General features: G+C 57.6%; 1 protein-coding gene across 1 annotated transcript in view; it reads left to right on the forward strand.

Moving 5' to 3' along the window:
• The window catches only part of PEA15 (proliferation and apoptosis adaptor protein 15), a 35,879-nt gene extending 18,245 nt beyond the window's left edge, over positions 1 to 17,634 (forward strand). Inside the window, exons 2-4 of the mRNA XM_067569674.1 lie at positions 12,897 to 13,070; positions 15,823 to 15,978; positions 17,340 to 17,634. Of these exons, the coding sequence (XP_067425775.1) occupies positions 12,899 to 13,070; positions 15,823 to 15,978; positions 17,340 to 17,404 (393 nt within the window). The 5' untranslated portion in view covers positions 12,897 to 12,898 and the 3' untranslated portion in view covers positions 17,405 to 17,634. The remainder of the gene's footprint in view (positions 1 to 12,896; positions 13,071 to 15,822; positions 15,979 to 17,339) is intronic.
• The last annotated feature ends 4,719 nt before the right edge of the window (positions 17,635 to 22,353 follow it).

Consider the following 22,353-nt stretch of genomic DNA (forward strand, 5'->3'; position numbering starts at 1 on the left):
GTCTCTTTGCTGACCTATCTTCCCCGGGGGAGAATGCGTTTTAATTCATTAATGCCTCAGGATCCTTAGAAGATGTGAAAGAACTGTAATGTATCAATTTGCAGTATATATTATGTATAAATATGTATTAAGTCGCCCAGCCCCTGCAGTGTGGGTGGGGTGTGTCCTTTATAAATGGAGAAACTGAGGCACAGAGCAGAGAAGTGAGGTGTCCTGATGGCATAGGTGGCTCCTGCTTGTGATACTAGAGATCATGGGTGTCCCTTACTGGGGATAAAATTCACAGATTCCAAGGCCAGAAAGGACCACTGTGATCATCAGTCTGACCTCCTGGATAAGAGAACTGCCCCAAAATAATTCCTAGAGCAGATCTGTTAGAAAAACATCCAATCTTTATTTTAAAATTCAGTGATGGAGAATCCTCCATTACCCTGGGTAAGTTGTTCCAACCGTTAATTACTCTCACTGTTACAAATGTATGCCTTTATTTCTCATCTGAATTTGTCTAGCTTCAGCTTCCAGCCATGGGATCACATTAGATCTTTTTCAGCTAGACCGAAGAGCCCGTTATTAAACGTTTGTTCCCCGTGTAGATATTTAAAGCTTGTAATCAGGTCATCTCTTACACTTCTCTTTGTTAGCTAAATAGATTGAGCTCTGTCAGTCTGTCACTCTGGGGCATTTCTTTGAATCCTTTAATCATTCTCTTTGCTCTTCTCTGAACTCCCTCCAATTTATCAATATCCTTCTTGAATTGTGGACACCAGAACTGGACACAGGATTCCAGCAGCGGTCGCACCAGTTCCAAATACAGAGGTAAAATAACCGCTCAGCTCTTTCTCAAGAGTCCCCTGGTAGTGCATCCCAGGATCACATTCGCTCTTTCGACTAATGGGCTCTTTAAACTAGTAGGCAAAAGCCTGGATGATGAGACTTCCCAACTCTTTGACAATGAGATCATCTGACTGGCCAACGAGAGTTCTAGAGCTGTTGGATTGGCCCACTGGTTTTATAGAGCAGTGCGACGCTGATGTTGGATTGGCCCACGGGTGTTCTAGAGCAATGTGATGCTGATGTTGGACTGGCCTGCAGGCGTTCTAGAGCAGCTTGATGCTGAGGTCAGATTGGCTGTCAGCGGTGCCACTGTGTGTCCCACCGGGTGATCCTATGCCCCAGGCGTCTGTTGCACCATCCCCACGGTGTGCTGATCTCCCTGGGAGCGAGGTCAGCCACTGATTCTATCTTGTCAGTCCCTGGGTTTCTCCTGGAATGGTGGGGAGCACCTGGATGGTGGTTGGGGTGTGGGAGACAATCGCCTGGGTTGCCATTCTGGAGCCTCCTGCACACTGCTCCCCATGATCCCCCAGCCAGCCCCCTTCCTTCCAGCTCCACCACTCTCTGGCCTCTCCTCTTTCTCAACATCAGGCTGAGGCCTCATGGCTTCAATTACCAGGAGATTGAAAGGCTTGATTGTCTGGAGCAAAGTGATACCATCAGCTTTCCTCACCACATGCCTCTCCCTGCTGCTGCTTGGCCCTTCAGGACTCTCTTTGCATAACCCACACCTCCCCTCAGTTAAACTCCTCCCCCGGCCCCCATTGCTATGTGTTATTGCCCTGAGGCGTTCCTTTCCCCAGCACTGAAATGAAGCCACCTCTGGGGTGGGACGGGGCAGCTGTGTAACAGCTGCTTGGCACTTTGGGACAGGAAGTGAAGGAGAATCTTGTCTCCAAGCGAAACAAGCAGGGTGTTGCACATAGGTGAGATGGGCTCCCACCGCTGGAGGTTTCCCCCACCTCTGGGGGTCTCCGATAGCGCTAGTGGAATGAGTGTGTGTGTCCGCCCCCCAACCCTGGCTCCCCTCCTCTGGGCCTGGCTCTGGGGGCCTCCTGTTCCTGAAGCCCCAGAGCTTCCCCAGGCCTGGGGATGTGGAGCACAGACAGAGAGGAGAAGGGAACAGGGATGTAAGGAAAACGCTCTGCTCTAGATTTGTCTCCTGCCAGAAGCTGGCTGGGCTGCTGGGGCCAGGCGTGTAGCGCAGAGAGTTGCTGGAGCAGCAGCAGCCTTTTCCTGGCTCGCTTCTTGCGTTCTTCCTCCTTTCCTTCTTCTCTCTCTTCCTTCCTCATCCCGGCCCCTCGCTCCCCCATTCTTATCCCATCCACCCTTTCCCTGGCCTCTGCTCCCATCTCTGTGTTTTGGGCCCTGGCCACTCTGCACTTTCAGAGCTGGGGAGACCCTGATCTGTACATTCCCTGTGTGGGAAGGGATAGGGCTGCATCTCGTTTGCCTGCCCCAGGCCCTTCTGGTGTCTGGAGAAGCCAACGCCGTCTGACCGCCCTGAGTCATGGGATGTGCAGGGACAGCTGCTCCGGCAGGCCCCGTGGAGCAAGCGAGCAGGCTGCTGCAGGAAGTGTGGACTTGGCCTGCTGGACGCCCTCAGTCTCTGAGCCAGACAGTTATTGGGATCCAGTTAACAGTGATCGATGGTGATCGCTTTGGAGATGCAGTAAATGCTTAGCCTGAGGGAACGCGCCAGCATTTAACTAACAGGCAATTACGAAGCTCATGTGTCAGGATGGCCCCGTGATAACCCACCTGACATGGGATAATGGACAGCCCTCGCTGCAGCTGACGTGCAATGACGCCGCGTGCTGTAACTGCCGGGATGACAGCCCATCCCGTAAGTAACATGGTCACTGGCCTGGGATAACCCAAAGCACATGCTGTAAATGACATGGGACTTCTGACAGCAGGTGCCGTAGTTGATTTCACATGTGATATCATGGGACAATCATTCCATAAATGGCCACGTTATCATGCCAGAACAGACAGACAAGAATTTACCTGGGTAATATCATTTGGCCGGCAGTAACTGAAAGCACATGTTGTAACTGACGTACAATGACTGACCGGACACATGTAACCCCAGAACAGGCTGTAACCAATCTCAGGTGTGATAACATACAACTGACACACAATAAATGACCTGAAGTGCCATCGCCTGTTAACCACTGCACCACACTTCCTGAAACCAGAGGCTATTGGGCCGGATGCTTATTTAGGTAAAGGCCCCATCACCCTGCCAGAGTGCTGTGACAGGACCTTACTGTAACTACCCATCAGACATCATTGGTCGTCGTTGGTTGAGCGGCCATTGAGCTATTTCTGGGATCCATTTCTCAGCCACCTTTTTAGGCAGGGTTAATGTTTCTATAGCATTTGGCCTCCACAGATCTCAAAGAGCTTTACAAAGAAGTTCAGGTTCATTATCCCCTTTTTACAGTGGAGAGACTGAGGCACAGAGACTCACCCAAGGTCACCGAGCAAGTCAGTGGCAGAGCCAAGGAGAGAACCCAGGTGCTCTCACTTAGCCAAAGCTTATCCACCGCTCCAGTCCACCTCTCAGGTGGGTTTCCGTGAGCTGCTGTCACAGAGAAGGAGCAGGGCATATAGCGCTACTGGGCAACAGGGCGTGCTGTGGAGCATCTTGCTTTTTGTTTTGGCTGGTGACTCCTTTCCTCCTGGTTAAAGGCTATTGTCTGTCTGTATTGTCTGTAACATTTGTATAAAGCATGGTCACCTCCAATGGCTTGGGGTGGAGGGACTTTCATCCCTCTGTTTGAGAGCTTGTATAGATTAACCCCAGAGGATTTTCTGTACAACTTGCAAAGTGAAACAAACATGCCATGACCAGAGGAAGAGGACTTGGAAAGAGGCAGCCAAGTCCCCTCGGGGGCTGTAGTTTTGGGGCCAAATGCCCCTGGAAGTCAATGGAGTGTGGCCCAGCGGGTACCAGCCATTCAGGGTTTGGAGCACAGGACTGGAAGGGTCACGGCCTGGCCAAGCTGACTTGGAAAAGGCAGAAGGGAGCGGGAACAACATGGGCTGTGCTGAACGGAGCTGGGTTCAGAGAGCTGAGCTGAGTCTTTCCTGGCATTCTTTGCACTCATGTGTTCATACTGCACTAGCACAGAGAGAGACTTGCATTGGGGCAACTTACCCCAGGGAAAGATCGGAACCACTCCTCTCCCAGATCTCTTTGACTACTGGTGGTAGATATGCCAATGGCCATTGATGGGATGTTTGATGGGGGGCGTTCTGAGTTACTACAGAGAATTCTTTCCTGGGTCTCTGGCTGGTGAGTCTTGCCCATATGCTCAGGGTTTAACTGATCGCCATATTTGGGGTCGGGAAGGAATTTCCCCCCCGCCACATTGGCAAAGGCCCTGTGGGTTTTTCGCCTTCCTCTATAGCATGGGGCACGGGTCACTTGCTGGAGGATTCGCTGTACCTTGAAGTCTTTAACCCATGATCTGAGGACTTCGATAACTCAGTCATAGGTTAAGGGTCTATTACAGGAGAGGTGCTCTGGCCTGCATTGCGCAGGAGGTCAGACTAGATGATCGTATTGGACCCTTCTGATCTTAACGTCTATGAGATCCAGGACTCCTAGTGTCCCCACTCTAACTACTAGACCCCACCCTCTTCCCAAAGCTGGGAATAGAACCCAGGAGTCCTAACCCACAGTCCCCCTCCTCCAACAACAGTGGGCCCCACTTCAAGCCATCTCCTGTCTCTGTACCATGCTCTTTTCTTCGTGCCACCCAGCTTGCCTGGGAAATGGGCAGGAAGCCAGGCCGGGCAGTTTGTTATTCCTGGAGGGTTGTGTTACACTGACAGGACAAAAGTGAGAGAAAGGAATAAACAAAACACAACAAAAAGAGAGACAGAGAAGAAAAGGGAGAAGAAGAGAGAAAACAAGTTGGAATGAAAGTGAGGGAGAGGGAATGAGAAGTGAAAGGCGCGGATGAATGGGGAGGAACCCTGCCCTGTGCTGGAGTGAAAGGAGCGATCGAGTGAATGGGAGTGACAGGAAGAGAAAGGCGCATACCCCCCTGTGCATGCACGCTTGGAAGTAACAACCACAGCCTGGAATATTGAGTGCGCCTGGAACAACAGCGGAAAAAAGAACCCAGGAGACCGGGCCAAGAGCCCAGCCAGTGATTCATTGTTTCAGGAAGACGGGCCAGCTGGGAAACGTCTCCCTTTAAAGAAACACAACAGGAATTTCCCCTTCCCAGTGAAACCCGGAGAATAGAAAAGCAGGCCTGGGAAAGAGGGTGGCCTGGGAGGTTTCTCTGGAGTGAAAATGGAGCCAGGAAATGCACTTGTGCGCGCACACGCCCTTCTTCCCTGCAGCCTGTGCACGGTTGGGACATGACCGACCTGTGGCAGGAGACGGGGTCGCGTCCACTTGAAATGAACAATTCGTGTAGCAGTGAGCTGGGGCTGGGTCGGAACAGTCCCAGATTCTAGAGAGGGGTTAGGTTGGATCCCTGAGGCCGACACCCGGGGCTTGGGTAGATAACAGGCTGACCGGTGAAACAGACACAGCTCTGTCAGTGGAGAGATGCTGGGGAGGTGGGGGCTCTCATACCTGCAGCGGGGAGAGCGTGTGGCTGGGGAGGAGAGAGGAAGCTGGTGCTAAAAGGACAGAAGATGCCTGGACATCCAGCGAGGGGTAAGGGCACAGGGACTGGCTGGATCACAGCCCTGGAAGGAGGAAATAGGGGAAGGGACATTAACTAGATCCTGAACCCAGCAGGCAGACAATGGGGTTCTCTGGGAATGGGGATGTCTATCTGTCCAGCTAGTTGCCCTCAGCTGTGTATAAAATTCCGGTCCTTCTCCTGGATCCATCATTTCCTGTCTGCACCCAGCCACCCTCTCCCAGGCTCCAGTGTGCTGAGCTCCTCCCAGGGAAAGGGGTGGGTGCAGCAGGCCAAAGGACTTTGTAGGGATTGGCTTTGGATGCAGGCCTGGGTTTCGGGCCCTCCGTGCAGGCTCCGGGTTTGTGGCTTGGACCTCTTGTACAGTCAGGGGCCCTGTGTGACAGTCGGGCTGGGGTCCCGGGTGGGCTCCAGCGTTTGTTCTTGGTGAAGCTGGTTATTCCGGAAGGGAGGATGCTCTGTTGCCGACCCAGGTGGGGCGATGTAGTGATAGGGGTATCCAGCTTTCAGCACCCCCTAGTGGCCGTGCCCAGGACAGTCATTCTTAGCTCAGGAAATGCCTCTTGAGAGGGACAAAATAAACCCCGCTGGGCTGGTAGCAGCAACGCTCAGGGTCTCTGTCCTGAATCTTTACCAAAACCAGGGGGTGTGCATCGTGGGAGGGGCCAGGAGCGGAGTGAGAATGCGATAGAAAGCCTAGTCCCAGAGGTGTGGCGGTGGAGGGAGGAGTTAGAGAGACGAAGGAGTTGGCTGGATCCTGTGGAGGGAGGGATAGATTCTAGGGAGGGTTAGTTTCTGGGGTGGAGGGATGGATGTTGAGGCACTGGATATTGGTGGCCAGATGTGCTGGATAGATCACGTACTGTGATAGATGATAGCTGGCTGGATTGATACTATGGATAGACGTACAGACTGACACACAGTTTCGGTGGCAGACGGATACTGTGGAGGGATGGGCGGATAGATACTGGGGGATGGATGGATACTGGGCGGTGGGTGGATGGACGGATGGACGGACGGATGGATGGATACTGGGGGTGGATGCACAGAGCCCCATTTTACCCCCATGCCAGCACCCCCCTGGCTGGCTGCTGGTCTCCCCACCCCCTTTCCATCAGGGAAGGTCAGAGACAATCTGGGCCCTGACAAAACCACCCCGCACTGTCCTCTGCCCACAACCCCACCCCATGTCCCGCTGGGCTCCAGGTGTGCGGGATGGGGGGGGAGGGGGTGCTGCCCCACGGGAGAAAGAGAAAAAGAAGAAAACATGAAGTGGAAGAAATAGTGGTTGCCATGGCGACCGCCTCTATCGTCATGGTGGATGGCAGCTGTTTCCAGAGCAACCAAGAGGAAACGAGGTGGCTCAGCGCAAGGGCTGGGGGGCGGGGGCTGGACTCTGGGGTGACGTTGGGCCCTGCCGCCAAAGTTGGGATCCCAGGTCTCAGGCCTCCCCTCAGGTCCCATCTCCTCCCCCATCCAGAGCGCTGCACGGAGGCCACCCCTATAGCCCTGCCCCCAAACCCTCGCATCCAAGGGCTCCCGACGGCCCCACTCGGGCAGCCTGTACCCTGCGGCCAGAGCTGTCCCTCCTGCCAGGGCCAGATGTTCCTGGCCAGATCCACCCTTGCTGGGGAGTGACGGGGCTCCCAGCTCTTCCCCCGGGGGGCTTCGCCATCAGAGCTTTGAAGACCCCTCTGCCCAGCGTGACGGATTTAACCCTTTTCATCTCTCCCCATAACTCCCCCTCTGGCCCCTCTCTGAGCTCCCCTCCCTTGGGCGATGTCTTTGTGGTACCACCATGCCTGGAACCGGGGAGGGCAAGGTGTGAGGAGGGGAGTATGGGGGGGACAACGTGCGTGGGAGCCGGATGCGGTTCCATAAATACCTGTGTGCAGTGGGGGTGTCACGAGGCCTGGGGGGGGGGGGCCGGGAGGGGAAGTGTTGGTGTCATTATATTGGGGGCATCAGATGTGGTGTGTGTATACTGGGGAGTGTCAGCAGACGGGGTGTGTGTCTGTGCTGGGTGGTGCTATCTTTGGGGGATGTGAATAGATGTGTGTGTGTGTGTGTGTCAGGCGTGCCAGGATGTGTTGCCTTTGGGGGTGTCAGTGTATTGGGGGGGTATCAGGAGAGATGTGAGCGCGTGGGCAGAATCTGTTCAGCGCTGCGTCTCTCCACAGACGGGGGAGGGGGCCCAGCACCTGGGGGGGATGGGTGTGGACAGGGGTGAGTGTGCAGTGAAGTGTGACCCGATTGCCTGCCGCGGTGTCTCCAGCGCTCTGCTCTGTGCAGCTCCCATTGCTGTCAGAACCAATGAGCGTCACATGGGGCACGGTGCAGCCCTCGCGTGCTTGCTGCGCCGGGTGTGCATGCACACGTGTGTGCACGCACGCTGGGGGCCTTGGCGTGATTGTGGAGGGTGTGTGTGTGTGTGTGCAGGGGAGTGACTGGCAAGGGACAGGAGAGGGATGGTGTCATCGTGGAGGGCGTCTGTTTGAGCGAGGTGGTGGCGCGTGAGTCAGTCTGTGAGCTCGGAAGAGGAGGCGTGCAGTGGAGTGACGGTGTCTGGGGGGGGGGTGTGAGTGTGTGGCGCTGTGCACGAGAAGAACGGTGTAGGAATGTGTGTCATGTACCGATGTGGGTCTGAGCGTAAGTGAGCAGGGGTCTGGGTGTGATTGTGCCGTGGGGGGGAGTGAGTGTGATTTTACAGGGCTGTGTGATTGTGTGGGGGAGTTAGTGAGCGTGCATGGCTCGGAGTCTCCATCAGAGCAGCAGGCTAGGTGTGTGTGGTGTGGTGGGGTGTGCGAGCGAGCCAGGAGGGCTGGGAGAGCTCCGGTGTCTGCCATAGGCTCTGTGGATTGCCACCTGGGAACGTGAATACCTGCATCTGGTCACTAGCCCTGGCGTCTCCTCCAAACTGAGCAGCCCCTGAGCCAGAAACAAGTGTCACCAAATGCCGTGTTTATCGGGGAGGTTCTTTCCCATTCAGGTCATTGGTTCGGTGCCTTGCCTTTAATCTACTACAGACAGTCTGAAAATCCTGCCATTCCCCCAGATCTCTGGGTAATTAATGGCTGGCTTGGAGCAGAAGTAATGGGGTGGCAGTATAATGAGAGAGGAAGAATTGGTGGGGGCGGGGGGAAGGCAGTTCATTCCAGCCCTTCCCTCAGCTCTTGAGAATGACCAAACTCCTCCTCAGTGTGTGTATGTACATGCGTGAACACGCACACACGCCCCCCCCCCCCCCCCAGCTCCTCCTCTGGATGACAAAACCAGTGACCTTTCCCCAGGAACTTGGCAGATTTTTGCCTCCTGGGACAAAACTCAGCAGCAGAAAAACCCTGGGTTCTGGCCGTGTTTGCCAGGAAAGCCAGACTGGCCAGAGCCACTGGTGGAAACCCCCACGCCCTCTAGTGAAAATTGTGCATAAAGAGCCTTTGTGTGTGCATGGGTCGTTGGGGCTCCGGGCCCCACAGCTCTGTGTGGATCCCAGAGAAAGCCCCTGCTCTGTAGCCTGCGCCCGGATACAGACCCCCTCAGGGGTCTGTGCCGACCTGGAAGCAATGCAGAGCTCAGGGGGGGTTGAGTTCTTTGGAGTCAAGGGAAGATCAAGGGAATAGGCTCAGGGGGACCATGGGGAATCCAGCAACCCCAAACTTCCTGCTTTAGGATAGAAACAAGCTCCCAGCTTGGCTCTGTGTCTTTCATTCTGTTATCAGGTTTGGAGCAAACTGAGCTTCCCCGGGTGCACAGGCTTGTATCCATGGGCAAACACCTCTCGAGACACACCCACGGCCCGAGACATTTTATCACATATGTCTGCCATACAGCGCTTACGTGCTGCTGCCTGACAGCCGGCTGCTAGAAGCTTTTCCGGAGTCTGCACCGAAAGGGGCGTGGCGCTCAGAGTTAGCCGCGTGGGCGGGCGGGTGGGTGGCAGACCTGTCAAACCTGCTCTTTAATCATGTGCCAAAGAAAAACAGGTGTCTGCTGGAATGGCTGAAGGGGACGGTGCTGAAGAGGGTCCAGCTGCTGGCTCGGGAATCTCGGGGGCTCTTGTTTTTCTTTTTCATTACACACCGAGCGTCTCTGCCCAGAATCATGCCCGCTACCAAGGGCCATATCTGGAAAATACAGCCCAGTGGCTGCCCACCAACACCCTGTGCCCAAGGGGGACATCTCATCCCCCGCCCCCAAGAGACCGTCCCTTGCCTGTAGAGTGATTCACACGCTGCAGTGGAAGGTGAAAACTGCCCAAGGTCACTGCCAATCTGAGTTGAGGGGAAATGCCTTCCTGATCCCACCTATGGCGATCAGTGAGACCTGAGCAGGTGAGTGAGAACCAGCCAGCCAAGCACCTGAGAGTGGGAATGCCCAGTGCCACCTCTGAGCCCTGGGCCACCCTGTCCAGTGTCCCGTCCCCAGCTGTGAACGTCCCTGATGTTTCAGAGGCAGGAGATATAAAAAACAAACAGAGAATACATTGCAGAGGTAGCGGGGACAGGAGAATCCCTTCCTGACCTCGGCAGGCAACCAGCTGAAACCCTGAAGCATGAGCTTTTAGGGACATAAGACAAACCAGAAATGAGCCCCAGGGCTGCTGAGCCCTGCCCCCCACCATCACAGGCAGCCCGTCACACAATCACACTCAGACATTTGTCTAGCTCTCTCTTAAAAATTAATTCTTTGCACCCCACCCGCAAGTCTTCTGGGGAGGCTTTTCCAGACCCTCACTCCTCTGGTGGTTAGCTGCCTTCTCACTTCCAGCCTGAATTTGTTCCTGGCCAGTTTATATTCATTTGTTCTTATGCCAACATTGTCCTTTAGTCTAAATAGCTCTTCCCCCGTCCTGGCATTAGCCCCCGATGTCTTTGGGGAAAGCCATCATAGCCCTTCTCAGCTTTCCTTCTGCTAGACTAAACTAGCCCACCTCTTCCAGGCTCCTCTTGTCAGACAGAGCCTCCATTCCCATCTATCCTGATAGCTCTTCTCTGCACCTGTTCCAATTCAAATCCATCTTTCCTGAATACGGGTGGCCAGCATTGGACACCGGATTCCAAACGAGGTGTCACCAATGCCTTGTATGCTGGCTTGAATACTTCTCTCTCTGCTGAAAACCCATCCCTCTTGCCACGTTGTTTCCATTATCCCCACTGTTAAAAAGGTACATCTGATTTCCAGCTTGAATTTGTCTCGCATCCACTTCCAGCCATTGGAGTGTGTTAGACCTTTCTCTGCCAAACTGAAAAGCCCATCTGTAAAAGGGATCTGTCTTCTTCATTATTTCCCCCTCCCTCAATTTTTGTGTCATCTGCAAACTTTATCCAGCATGATTTTATTTTTTCTTTCAGGTCATAGATAAAAATGTAGGGCCAAGAACTGATCCCTTCCGGACACCCCTGAAAACACACCAACTCAACGATGATTCCCCATTTACAATTACATTTTGAGATTAATCCCTTCGCCATCTTTTAATCCATTTCATTTGTGCCATGTTAATTTTATATCTTTCTAGTTTTGTAATCAAAATGCCACGAGGTACCAAGTGAAATGCCTTACAAACGTCTAAGTATATTAAAACAACACTCTTACCTCTATCAACAAAACATGTAATCTCATCAAAAAGAGATCTCAAGTTAGTCTGACAGGATCTATTTTCCATAAACCCATGTTGATTGGCATTAATTATATTACCCTCCTTTAATTCTCGAAAGGTCTCGCTCCTCGTCTGTCACTTCCAACTGATAAATCCCAGCTTGTAGGAGAAATTATCATTAGACTCTAAGTGCATGACTTTGTTCTTCGTACAATTGAATTTCATCCCATTTCTCTCACCACTGTCTTTAAGGTCATCCAGCAATCCTTGTATCATATTCCGGCCCTCCTCTGTATTGATGATGCCTCCCAACTTTGTACCATCAACACATTTAATTAGCACAATCCTGCAAGGCCATTAATAAAAATATGGAATATGATTGGTCCCAAGATGGATCCTTGAGGAACTCCATTGGTAACCTCCCTCCAGTCTGATCATTTACCTTTCAGCACATCCCATTGCTCAGAAGAAGGAAAAGGCTAACCACACGTTCTGTGGAGAAGTATTTCCTTTGATCACTTTTGAATTCCCCCCTTTCCGACGTCAATGACTGTCTCTTGTTCTCTGTTTTGAAACCGGGAAAACAAATGCCCTGGATCACCCTTCTCGGTCCCGTTCAGTATTTTATCACGTCCCGGCTCTAAGGGGAACGGTCCTGATCTCTTCAGTCTGTCCTCATCGGAACGTCCCCAGGCTCCTAGCATCCCCCGGCTGGTGTTGGACACAAAGACACAATCCAGGGGCTTCAAACCATCAGACGTTTTCTGCAGCCACTTGGGGCCTGCACCACAACTGTCTCCAGCCTGTTCCCTTGCTGGCGAGTGGGCCCCTTTGAGGCACAGACTGCGACGCCAGGCCCCCATGGTCCCAAGTGGGACCTGAACCCCTCCACCCCAAAGCACAGGCCTCCGCCACCGTAGATAAGGGAGTTTGTTCTTCCAGCTGCAGGGCCCCAAGCATGATTTTTTCGGGCCCAGTACAGACTTGTAACACGGGCCCCCTCCCACACACATACCACAATCCCTCGGCCCATCCATACAGCCTCATGAGCCGTGAAACGTTTTTTCCTCGTGGTAATGGGGGTTGCAGCCTGGGCTTGAATCCCTGCCCTCCCCCGTCGTCGCTGCCGGGACGCTCCCTGCGCTGGCGCTGCCGCCTGTTGCATGGAGTGCAGGGAACTTTTAGCGGCTGAATATTTCCACCAAGAGTTTAATTTTTAAAGGCAGCCGTGCACCTTAGCAGCCTCTGAGCACCAGTGAAGGGACACTGGGGGTGGGAGGGCAGGAGCCTTACGGTCTGCAGGCCCAATCCTGCGCCGAGCGCCCGGTGACTTGAGCAGGGCAGGATCCGGTCTAGGGGGACTCAGTCTCTTTGGCCCAGTGGGTCCTTGGTCCGTTTGGTGCGGTGGTGTCCGGAGCTGGTAGGAGGCACTGAGCTGGGCATGCCGGGGTGACCTTGGGAAGGCTTTTGCCTATCTTCTCAGTTCAGATTATCTGGGGCTGGCACTGCTTCCCGCAGTGTGTCTGTGCAGCGCCTGGCACAGTGGGAGGAACATCCCAATGACAGTGTTAATGTATCTGAGGCTGGCTGGCCTAGTGGTGTTTCTGACGTGGACACGTGGGGCTTGGGCCTAGACCCCCCCACAAAGTCATTGCATCGGCGGTACCAGACTCCCAGCTGATTGCATCCAGGTGCCGGTGTCAAGGGGAGACGGCTTCCCGCTCCGGTCAGTAAGTGGCCTGCTGGAGCTGGGGCTAACCCCAGCCACTGTCCGTGTGCTCCCCCTGCAGAGATGGCCGAGTACTGCAGCCTGCTGGAGGAGCTGGCGAAGAACATCACCAATGAGGACCTGGACCAGCTGAAGTCAGCCTGCAAGGAGGACATCCCTAGCGAGAAGCACGAGGAGATCACCACGAGCAAGGACTGGTTCAGCTTCCTGGAGAAGCACAACAAGCTGGACAAAGGTGAGCGTGTGCACGGCTGGCGCCCCTCGGTCCCGGCCTCCAGCTGCCGGCTAGCCCAGCCCTGCGCTGCCCCCTCACAGAGACCTGCTGCTGCCCCCCAGGCCTGACCCCTGTTCCTGAACCACTGGCTGCCAGCAAGCTGCCTTCGACTCCGTGACCAGGGCCAGTGTCCGTGCTGCCCAGAACAGATGTTGGTCTGTCCACTCCTCTCTAGGGCTTTGTCCCAATGGCTTGGGTCCCTAGAGAGTATTGGGATGGGTATGTGAGTAGTGAGATACAGTGGGTAGATAGATAGATAGATAGATAGATCAGTGATCTGTCCCTCGCCATCTATGCTCCCTTCCCCTACATCTGTCTCTCTCTGAGGGATGGCTCAGACGTATTTTATGCCCTGGGGTTGGAGCCAGCCCTCAGCAAATGGATGTTGAGGATGGATATTTCCATAGCTTATTCTTTGGACAAGGGCTGCAGCTCACGTGCAGGGATCCCCTGGCCCAGCACTGAAATGCAGCCACTTCTGGGGTGGGACCTGGCAGCTGTTTCACAAGTGTCACTAACAGTGCCCAAGAGTTCAGGTCGGAGAGTGAAAAATAGTCTCCTGTACAACGGAAACCACCATCTGATTCTCCCCGCTAGAGCATGGCCAGGACACCGGGGTTCATCCCTCCCACTGCCGTGGGACCTTTAGTGACATCTTTTATGGGACAGCACCCACCTGCCTAAGGAAGCTGGACGGCCAACACCGCGCTCACAGACCAAGGAGGGCTCCCATGCATGTGTGAGGGGGTATCCCTCCCAGTTCCTGACTGGAGCTGTGACATGACCCGCCCCACACCCTGAGAATCCAGGCTGAGCCCAGTGCATGCTGGGACAGCCCTTTGTGTGGGCCGGCACCTCCGATCCTGGTGGAAACGGCCAGAGCTCTGCTGTAGCCAATGGCCCGGCGCCGATTTGCACCAGCCCCGGGCTGATCTCAGGAGCACTCCGTATCAGGGACCTGAGCCCTGCAGCCACATGGCACTTTGCAGAGCCACAGGGAGAACCCAGGAGGAGCCACCCCCAGACACAGATTGCCAGCCCCCCCTTGAAGATCTCTACCCCTCCTCCTTCCCCGCCCGGGGAGACCTGAAGGCGAAAGCAGCCCAGCCCTGTGAGTCAACCTAGTGGCCCTGGGAACAGCCTGTCCCAGTTCTCAGGAGCGGCGGTGACTCCACAGGCCCAGCCAGGAGAAATGAGATGTGCTATTGGGAGGTGAATGTGTACATGGTGTGTACCGTGTGTGTGCATCCAAGGGGGGCTAGAGGGCGTGTGCCAGGCGGGGGCCGCAAGGGAGCGGAGGAGAGCCTTCACACACCCTCCATCACTGAGCCCCTCCCCTGTCTGTCTTATGGGGGTCAGTCCCCTGGATGCAGGCTTTGCACTGGAAGGAGCTGGCTAGTGCAGTGTGCCACTGCTGCCTGGAATTGGAACTGAGCATCCATGTATCATAGCCTCTGTACTATAAGGAGTTAGTGGGGATTCTCCTGTGGCTCGGCTGAGAGGCGCCTGGGCTGGAGGAGCTGGGTTCTGTCCACCAGGCAGCCGTGGAGTTCCAAGGGAGCTGGGCACAGAAAGAGATGTGAGGCGCTAGGCAGGGCGGGGATTGTTTGCAGTGGGGCCAGACCTGAGTGATTTCAGCCTCCCAGGCGAGGGGTGCTGCTGTTCCCATTATACAGCTGGGGAAACTGAGATGAGGCAGCTTGGTGGGTGCTGTGCTGCAGGAGGCGCTGCCGTCTTTCAGCTGAGAGCGAGAGGGGCTGCCCGGAGGGCTACCCAGTGAAAGATGCCAAAGCCCTCCCAGCAGGGCTCAGAATATGAGTCCCTGCTAATTCCAGCTGGGTCGGGTCCTTTCCACCTCCAGGCAGTCCCAGGCAGAGATGGGATTTGCCAATGCGCTTCAGTCCTGACCTGCAGCCCCCGGCTCCCCCCACCCTGACCGACAACGCCCTGCTATAACGGCCTTGGGCTCCCGCCCCCCTCGCACAGCTCTGCCAATGTCCCTCAATCCCGACCCGCAGCCCCCAGCTTTGTCAGTCTTTCTTTGTCCTAAGCAGAGATCCCCATTGATTGGAGAGGCCGACGGGTCCCTGGCAGACAGGGGCACATACTGAGCGCTTGTGGCTTTTCTCTCCCACTCGCCGGGGAAACCACAGCATCTCCGGTCCCTTTGTTAAAGGAAATTCAGGTCAGCGCAACCTGTCTCTCGAGCGGGAGGAGAGAGGCTGCTTCCCCCAGCCTGGCAGCCTATGCCACCATCCTGCGCCCCCACGCACAACGGTACGCTAGGTTCTGGTCAATCCAGTGAGCCGAGCGGAACTGCTGTAAAGCAGAGCGAGGTGCCGGGTGTGGTGGGGTTGCGATGACCCCGGCCCGGCTCACGTGCTATTTAGGGTCTGACCCCCCTGGCCCAGGGCCGGCCCGTCGCGCTCGCTCTCGGGCCGCAGGATCTGGCTCCGGTTCTCCTCAGGGCTGTTGGAGGTAGCGTCTGTTCTGGTCCCTGCGTAGGCGAGCAGCGATCCTCACCCTCCCTGTGTTTGGGTGGAGAGCATTTGCTGCAGTTGCTCTCTGGGTCTCGGACCCCGGTTCTGTGTTTGGGGGGAGCCAGCTGCACCCGCTTCTCCATGGGGAGGGCTCCCCCTCCATCCCTGCCCGGCTCTCCTTCCGCTCCCCCACCATCCCTGCCAGGCTCTCACCTCACCCTGTGCCCGCACAGACAACCTCTCGTACATCGAGCACATCTTTGAGATCTCGCGCCGCCCGGACCTGCTGACCGCGGTGGTGGAGTACCGCACCCAGGTGCTGAAGATCTCCGAGGAGGACGAGGTGGACACCAAGCTGACGCGCATCCCCAGTGCCAAGAAGTACAAAGGTCAGAGCCCCTCCCTCGCCCCGCCACAAATGCTGGGGCAGGACCGTTCCCCATCCTCCAGCCACGGGACGGGGAGACGCCGGGCCCCCTCCCCTCAGGGCTTGGCTGGGGCGTGAGGCGCCCCCAACGTCCCCGCCTGGGGGCTGCGGCAGGAGAAGGGGGGCGCTGGCGCCTGCCTGGGGGTCACTGGGAAAGGCTCAGACGCTGGGGAGATGGGCATTTGCCAGCAGCCAGGGCGTGGGGGTGCAGGGTGAGAGAGTCGGGCGGGGGGGCCGTTTGTGCGGGGTGCTGGGCTGTTCTTTGCCACAGTCTCCCCCCCCCCCCCCCCCCCAGCTTTCTCTCTGGCCCCAGCGGGATGGCTGCCATGGTAGCTCAGGGAGGGGCCAGCACCTCATCTTCCCCCCCCAGGCACCTGCCACTGAGGGACAGGGACAGGGGGCGGGGGGGGGCAGCACTGCCTGGTGCCGGCTCCTTGGGATTCAAGTAGCAGCAGGGTCTCTCTGGGCTTGGGGGGTGCGGGGGAGGCTGAGTGAGGGACCAGACGACCCAGTGTGGATCCAGCTGGCCAGGCCGCCCCTTCTCCCAGGACCACTCGGCCGGCTCCTCGTCACCCAACCGGCCCCTGTGGCAGAGAGACGAAGGGCTGGGTGGGCCCAAGTCCTGGGGCAGGGGATGGGCCCCCTCCGCTGCCCAGATTTAACTTTGCCCCTGCCATCCTGGGAGCCCAAACCCGGCAGGCAGCGCTGGGTCTGGGCGACCCCACCAGGGAGGGCGGGACGTGAACACAGTTCTGTGGGGAGCTGGGAAGTGGATCCCAACCCCTCCTGCTTCTCAGGGGCTTCAAGTGCCCGTCGGTCCCATGGGGGAGGGAGGGACCCGCCTGGCACCAGCCCCTCGGCCGGTGTGGTCTCAAGGACGCACCTTTCCTCCGTGGGTGAATTCAGCTGGCGGTACCCTCTCAGCAGGGAGCCCCGGATGGGTCCCCAGGCGGCAGAGGAAGGGGAGCCGTTCCTGGGGTTCCCCCACTCTGAGCCTCCCCCCCTGGATTCAGGGACGCAGAGCCCCCCTGCCAGCGCTCCACCCCAAGACAGGTCCAGGACTGAGCAGGCCTCACAGCTGGGCCCCCGGGCCTGGGACTGCCACCCAGCCGGCACGCGCCACTGCCTCCCTTAGCCGGCAGCAGCAGTAGGCCCTTAGCCGCAGTGTGGGGCGCCAGCAGGGGGCGCCAGCCCTCGCAGTCCTGCAGAGCCCATGGCAGGCCAGAGACACAGCCCACGGGTTAAATGATGCGGGGGGCAGGGAGGAAATGCTCCCCCTCCCCCCACCGCTCCCCATTCACTCTCCTCCCCATCTCTCTGCAGACATCATCCGGCAGCCCTCGGAAGAAGAGATCATCAAACTGGCCCCCCCGCCCAAGAAAGCCTGAGTGGGGGGTGGGGAGGAGGAGGAAGAAAGGGTCGGCTGCCAGGCCCACTACTTTACCCCCCAACCCCCGCTGTCATTCCCTCCCCTACCCCCGCCAGCCCTGCTGTCCCCCCCTCCTCTGCCACTCTTCACCTCCTGCTCCCCGATGGAAGGAGGAGTGGGGGGGAGAGCCTTGGTCACTAACACAGTCTTAATGCCCCGGCCCCCCGGGATGGGAGAGCTGACGCTGATGAGCCCCGGGGGCGGGGCAGGAGGGGCTGGGCTGCTTGGATGGGGGTGGGATGGGGGAAGACATTCCTATGCAAGCGGAGATCCAGGCCGCCCACCCCCCCCCCAGCCCGAGTCTCTGCCCGACTCACGCGCGCCCCCTTGTTCCCTGGAGATGGGGCTGGGTCCGAACTGAACATCCCCCAGGGGAGAGCCTGGAGCTGGGGAGGGGGAAGTAGGAAGGGAGGGGAGAGGAGCTGAGCGGGTTAAAGCAGGGTGGGGGTCCCCAAGCAGGGAACTCACTGTGAAGCAATTGGAGGCTGCCCCCAAAGGGTGGGGCCAACACGTTTAAAGGGCTCTGGTGTGATGGGAGCTGTGGAGGCAGTGTTGGGGCGAGCAGACCTTCCCCCCACCCCAGTTGGTGCGACATGGGGCAGCTGGCTCACTGAGCCCCCGCCCAACCTCTCCTGCCCCACACCCCCCCTGCAGTGCCAGTTCCTCTCAGGATCAGGTCCGCCTGCTGTTCCAGCCAGGGAGGCTGTGTCGGAGCTGGGGGGGGGGGGGGGGGAAGAGAGAGGGACTGGAGCAGGGGTCTCGGCCCAGTGGGTGAGCACCCGTCCTGCTCCCTGCACCAAGGCGCAGGAACCCCCAGCAGCCAGGAGAAGGAGCTGCCCAGGCCTGTCCCAGCCACAGCAGGTCCCCACTGTGGGTGAGGGAGGGGCCTGGGGTCAGGGTGGGGAACCCAGACCTGGGTAAAGCCCAGGGACTCGGTTGGGGCAGGAGTAGCGGGGAGATACCAGCCCCCGCCCCTGTCCGTGTCAGGAATGGTGGGGTTGGCGGGGGCTGCTCCCCATCCTCTCTCCAGTCAGTCCCCCCTCTTCTCCGGAGCACACCACTCATGCAGCACAACGCCCGGGAACCGGGGCCCACACGCTTGCACAAAAGCCCCCTCGTGCACACAGGCATTTGCACACCGGCGCAGGCACACTCACGCCTGTGTTTGCACACCCCAGCACAGGCCCTCGCGCCGTTGCGCACACAGTCCACACGTGCGCGGGCATTTGCAAACCCAGCCGCGCTCCTCCCCCGTTATTTCTCCCCACTTCTCAGCACGGGCTGGTGAGGGGCTGAGAGGCAGGCCCTGTGGATCAGGCTGCGGTTCCCAGGGACAGCGCTGGCCAGTCCCACGCCCGGCTGTATAATCAGGGTCCTGGGTGGAGAGAGGAGGGGGCCCCCCCAGGAGTTGGGAAGGGGGTGAGGGCAGGGAGTGTCTCAGCACAGCTGGCGCTAGGCACCAGTTCAGCTGGTTTCTGGGCGGCAGGGAAAGGCAGTGGGAGCGGAGCACGTGGGCGCTTGGAGACAGATGTGCCAGTCGCCGCCGCCCCCCCCGCCCCGGCTCTGTCTGCTCACGGTCGCCCTGCACCAATGCTGGTATCGTTTGGTTCACAGCAGCTACAAGGGCCGGGGGGGAAGGTGTGTGTGTGGGGGGGTGTCAGGTGGGGGGGTGTCCTTTGCCGTGACCCTGTTTAGCCACTGGCGACGCGCGGTGCCTTTCCTCCACATCATGGGTGGCAACGCGCCCTCGTCTCCCCTCTCACTCCCCCAGGCCTGCCTCTCCAGCCCAGCGGCTCCTTTTCCTCACCCCCCCTGCCTGGGGAGAGGGGGGTGATCCTGCCCCTCCCCTGCTCCCCTTTGCTGGACTGGATGGAACATTTGCAGCCTGAGGGTTCTGGAATGTTCAGCCAAAGTTCCTTCCGCTTTGGAAACGGCGGGGGGGGGGGAGGAGATACCAGAAGGCGGGAGCCATGGGGCAGGGATCTGCCAGGGCGAGGGCCAGCTTCCCAGGCGCCTCCGCCATTCAGCACCCCCATCACCCAAACCCCTTCGCGAGCTGACCCTGCCGGGCGCCGAACTGCCCCGGGGACCCTGTAGCGCGGGGCCCTGTGAGTCCAGTCTGGCCGGGACACACTGAGCTGCCCGTTGCGCCCAAGGAGCTGGCGGGGTTGCGGGTGGGTGGACCTGCCCTGTAGTCAAATAGGCGAGTCAGCGCCTCGTGAAAGGGAGTCGTGCATGTGTCGTGAGCCGGTGCCCACTGGGGCAGCCGTCGTGAGGGGCCTCCTGTTCCTGGGAGAGCCAAACTCTCCCCTGGCGCCAGGGAGAAGGGGTGCAGCCAACTGGGCCCGCTTCATAGGTGAGGAGCCGGTCATTTGCACACGCTGCTGCCAGGCAGCAGACACTGCCACCGGGGGGACCTTCCTTTCCCTCCTGCTTCAGGGATGTGGTTGGAGATTGTTCCGCAGTCCACCCCCCCCCCCCAGTGCTGGAGGGCGGCCAGGATCCTTGTGCCTGGGCAGCGGGCAGCCCGGTTGTGGCTAGAGGCGCCAGCGGCTGGTGAGGACCCAGTGGGTTTAATTACAAATGGCGGCTGAAATTGACTAGTGGAAATTGATGAAGCCTTTGCAGTCAATGTGCGTCACCTTTCCTGCCTGACGCTCAGTTTTAGCAGGAAACGTGGCCAAAGTCTGCGAATTGGGGGGTTGAGAGGGGGGGGTCCTTGACAATGTGCCACTTTCTAACAGCAGAGTGGCCGCATTTTTGCCAGCAAATCCAACTTGTGCCTCAGCCACCGGAGGCGATTCAAAGTCAGGAGCAAAAAATCTCCTGAAGCCCCAACTCCAGCTAAATGGAGCTCAGATTTGCACCCAAAATGGTAACAATCCCCAGATGAACCCGCCCCTCGCTGCCGCTAAGAGCACTGGTGGGTTTTGCACAGCACCGCCCATCCGGCCTGCAGTCTGCGCTGGGGGCTGCGTTGTGGGAGGAGGCAATGCTCCGGCTGGGAGAACAAAATCCTTTATTTAAAGCACAAAAGAACTTAGCGGCCGTCCAGAACAGGGGCAAGGCAAACAGAGGGTCTCGTGTATGGCGGGGGGGCGCGCAGTTGTGGAGTGGATCCGAGATCCAAAAGGTTCCGCTACGTGGAATCCTTCCTGCTTGCAGACAGGGGTGCAAAAGTAGCCCCAAGCCAGGACACGGAGACCGCTGCCGATATTTCTGTTCCCTGCAGCTGTGCAACAGCTGTGCTGGATCCTCATCTGGGCTAAATCGGCATCGCTCCGTTGAAGCCTGTGCTGATTTACACCAGCTGTGTTTAAATGGGCACAGGGACTGGAGCATGGGGGGGAGGCTAAATCTCAGCCTATAGCGCCCTCCCACTGAACTGGAGCTGAGCCCATTGCCAGCTGGGCACCGGGTCGCCTCAGCTCAGCACACACGAATGGCACCCAGCGCCGCGCAGAACCAGCCCCATGGCTTATAAACCCCGCGTGGGGAGCGTGCAGGAGCGTTCAGATTCCGGGGGGGGCCAGGTGAGGACTGAGCACGATTCATGCTAATGGCTGTTAACGAACAGCCACCGGGAGGGGCGGGAGCCGGCCTAGTGAGACGTAACTAGGGTCTTCTCGGTGACTGGTTGAAAAGAATTTATGTTAATATATTTTATTTAATAAAAGCTAAAATCTGCAGTGTGCATCTTGTCTGTTAGCCAGCTCTGTGTCTGCCCCGCCCAGCCCAGCATTGCTGGTGTGTGTCACGGCGCCCGCTGGGCAAAGCCTGCAGCGCGGGTCTTTATGGCGAAGTGAGAAGGGCTGCTCCCCACAGTGTCTCCCTGAGCCTCTTTTCAGTCTCACCTTCCTCTCATCCCCCGTAGCCCCAGCACCCGGCGTGGCTACGGTGTTGCCCTGGAGAGCCAAACCTGCCTGTATGTATGTTTTCTTTATCACCACTGGCCAGGCAGCCAATCCGGCTGAGGCAACGCGTTGGCTGGGTGAGGCTTTGCCACGGTGACTTGGAGGGTGGGGTGGAGCACATGGCGCAAACTCCGCTGCGCGTTCCCCTCCTACCTGGGCTCTGGCTGTGAAACGATTCTTCAGAAATGCCTTCCCCACAGCACACTGCGGGAGAACTGCGCCCCATGCGCGGGGGGGGAACGAGCTGGCAGAAGGTCCCAGCTTAGCAGTGGGTTCTTTGCATGGTGAGGCAACCGACGGGGAGCCGAAAGGTTGAGGGTTCAAATTCCACCACGGATAGTACCCTCAAGCAAGTGCTGTTCTGTGCTCAGTTTCCCCATCTGTGGCAAGGGGATGCTTGGGCCAACCCACCTTAGAGAAGAGTGAGTGATGGTTACTTAATAAAGATTATTAAGGCACCACCACAGGGGGCAGGGTCTGAATTCTCAGCTATGCTGTAAATACAAGAGAATTCAGGCTGGAACATCATTAAAACCCCACACCCAGCCAACAAAGGGCTGGGCAGTGGCCGCTCCCAAACCTGCCAGCTGATGGGCTGACACGCTTGGGACTCTTAATGTCCTGCTTGTCCTAGTCCTGTTCGGGAAGAAGCCTTGAAAATTTCCTATCCAGCAAGTCATGGGCAGCTGAAATTTCTAATCCCCCCCCCCCCCCCCCTCCAGGCGGCAGGTGCTGAGCCTCAGGCTTGCTTTAACAGGAGCCTAACTCCCCCAGGCAGCTGAGTTAGGGTTTAAGCTCAGCAGTGATTAGTATGCTTTAATCAAGGCTGCCGGATAGAGACAGACCCTGGAATTCTCTCGGGCTCTTGCTCCCAGAAGGCCTTGCCTGGTGTCACCCCAAGGGGGAGGGGGGGGGCCACGCACCGAGCCGGCAGGGCAGGAACAGACGGCAAGCCGCGGGAATCTCAGCCGCTGCCTGACATTTCACCCCACAG

This window comes from Emydura macquarii, unplaced genomic scaffold (assembly GCF_026122565.2).
Source record: "Emydura macquarii macquarii isolate MOO-44397 ecotype Brisbane River unplaced genomic scaffold, CSIRO-AGI_Emac_v2 contig_2924, whole genome shotgun sequence".
Classification (NCBI taxonomy): Eukaryota; Metazoa; Chordata; order Testudines; family Chelidae; genus Emydura; species Emydura macquarii.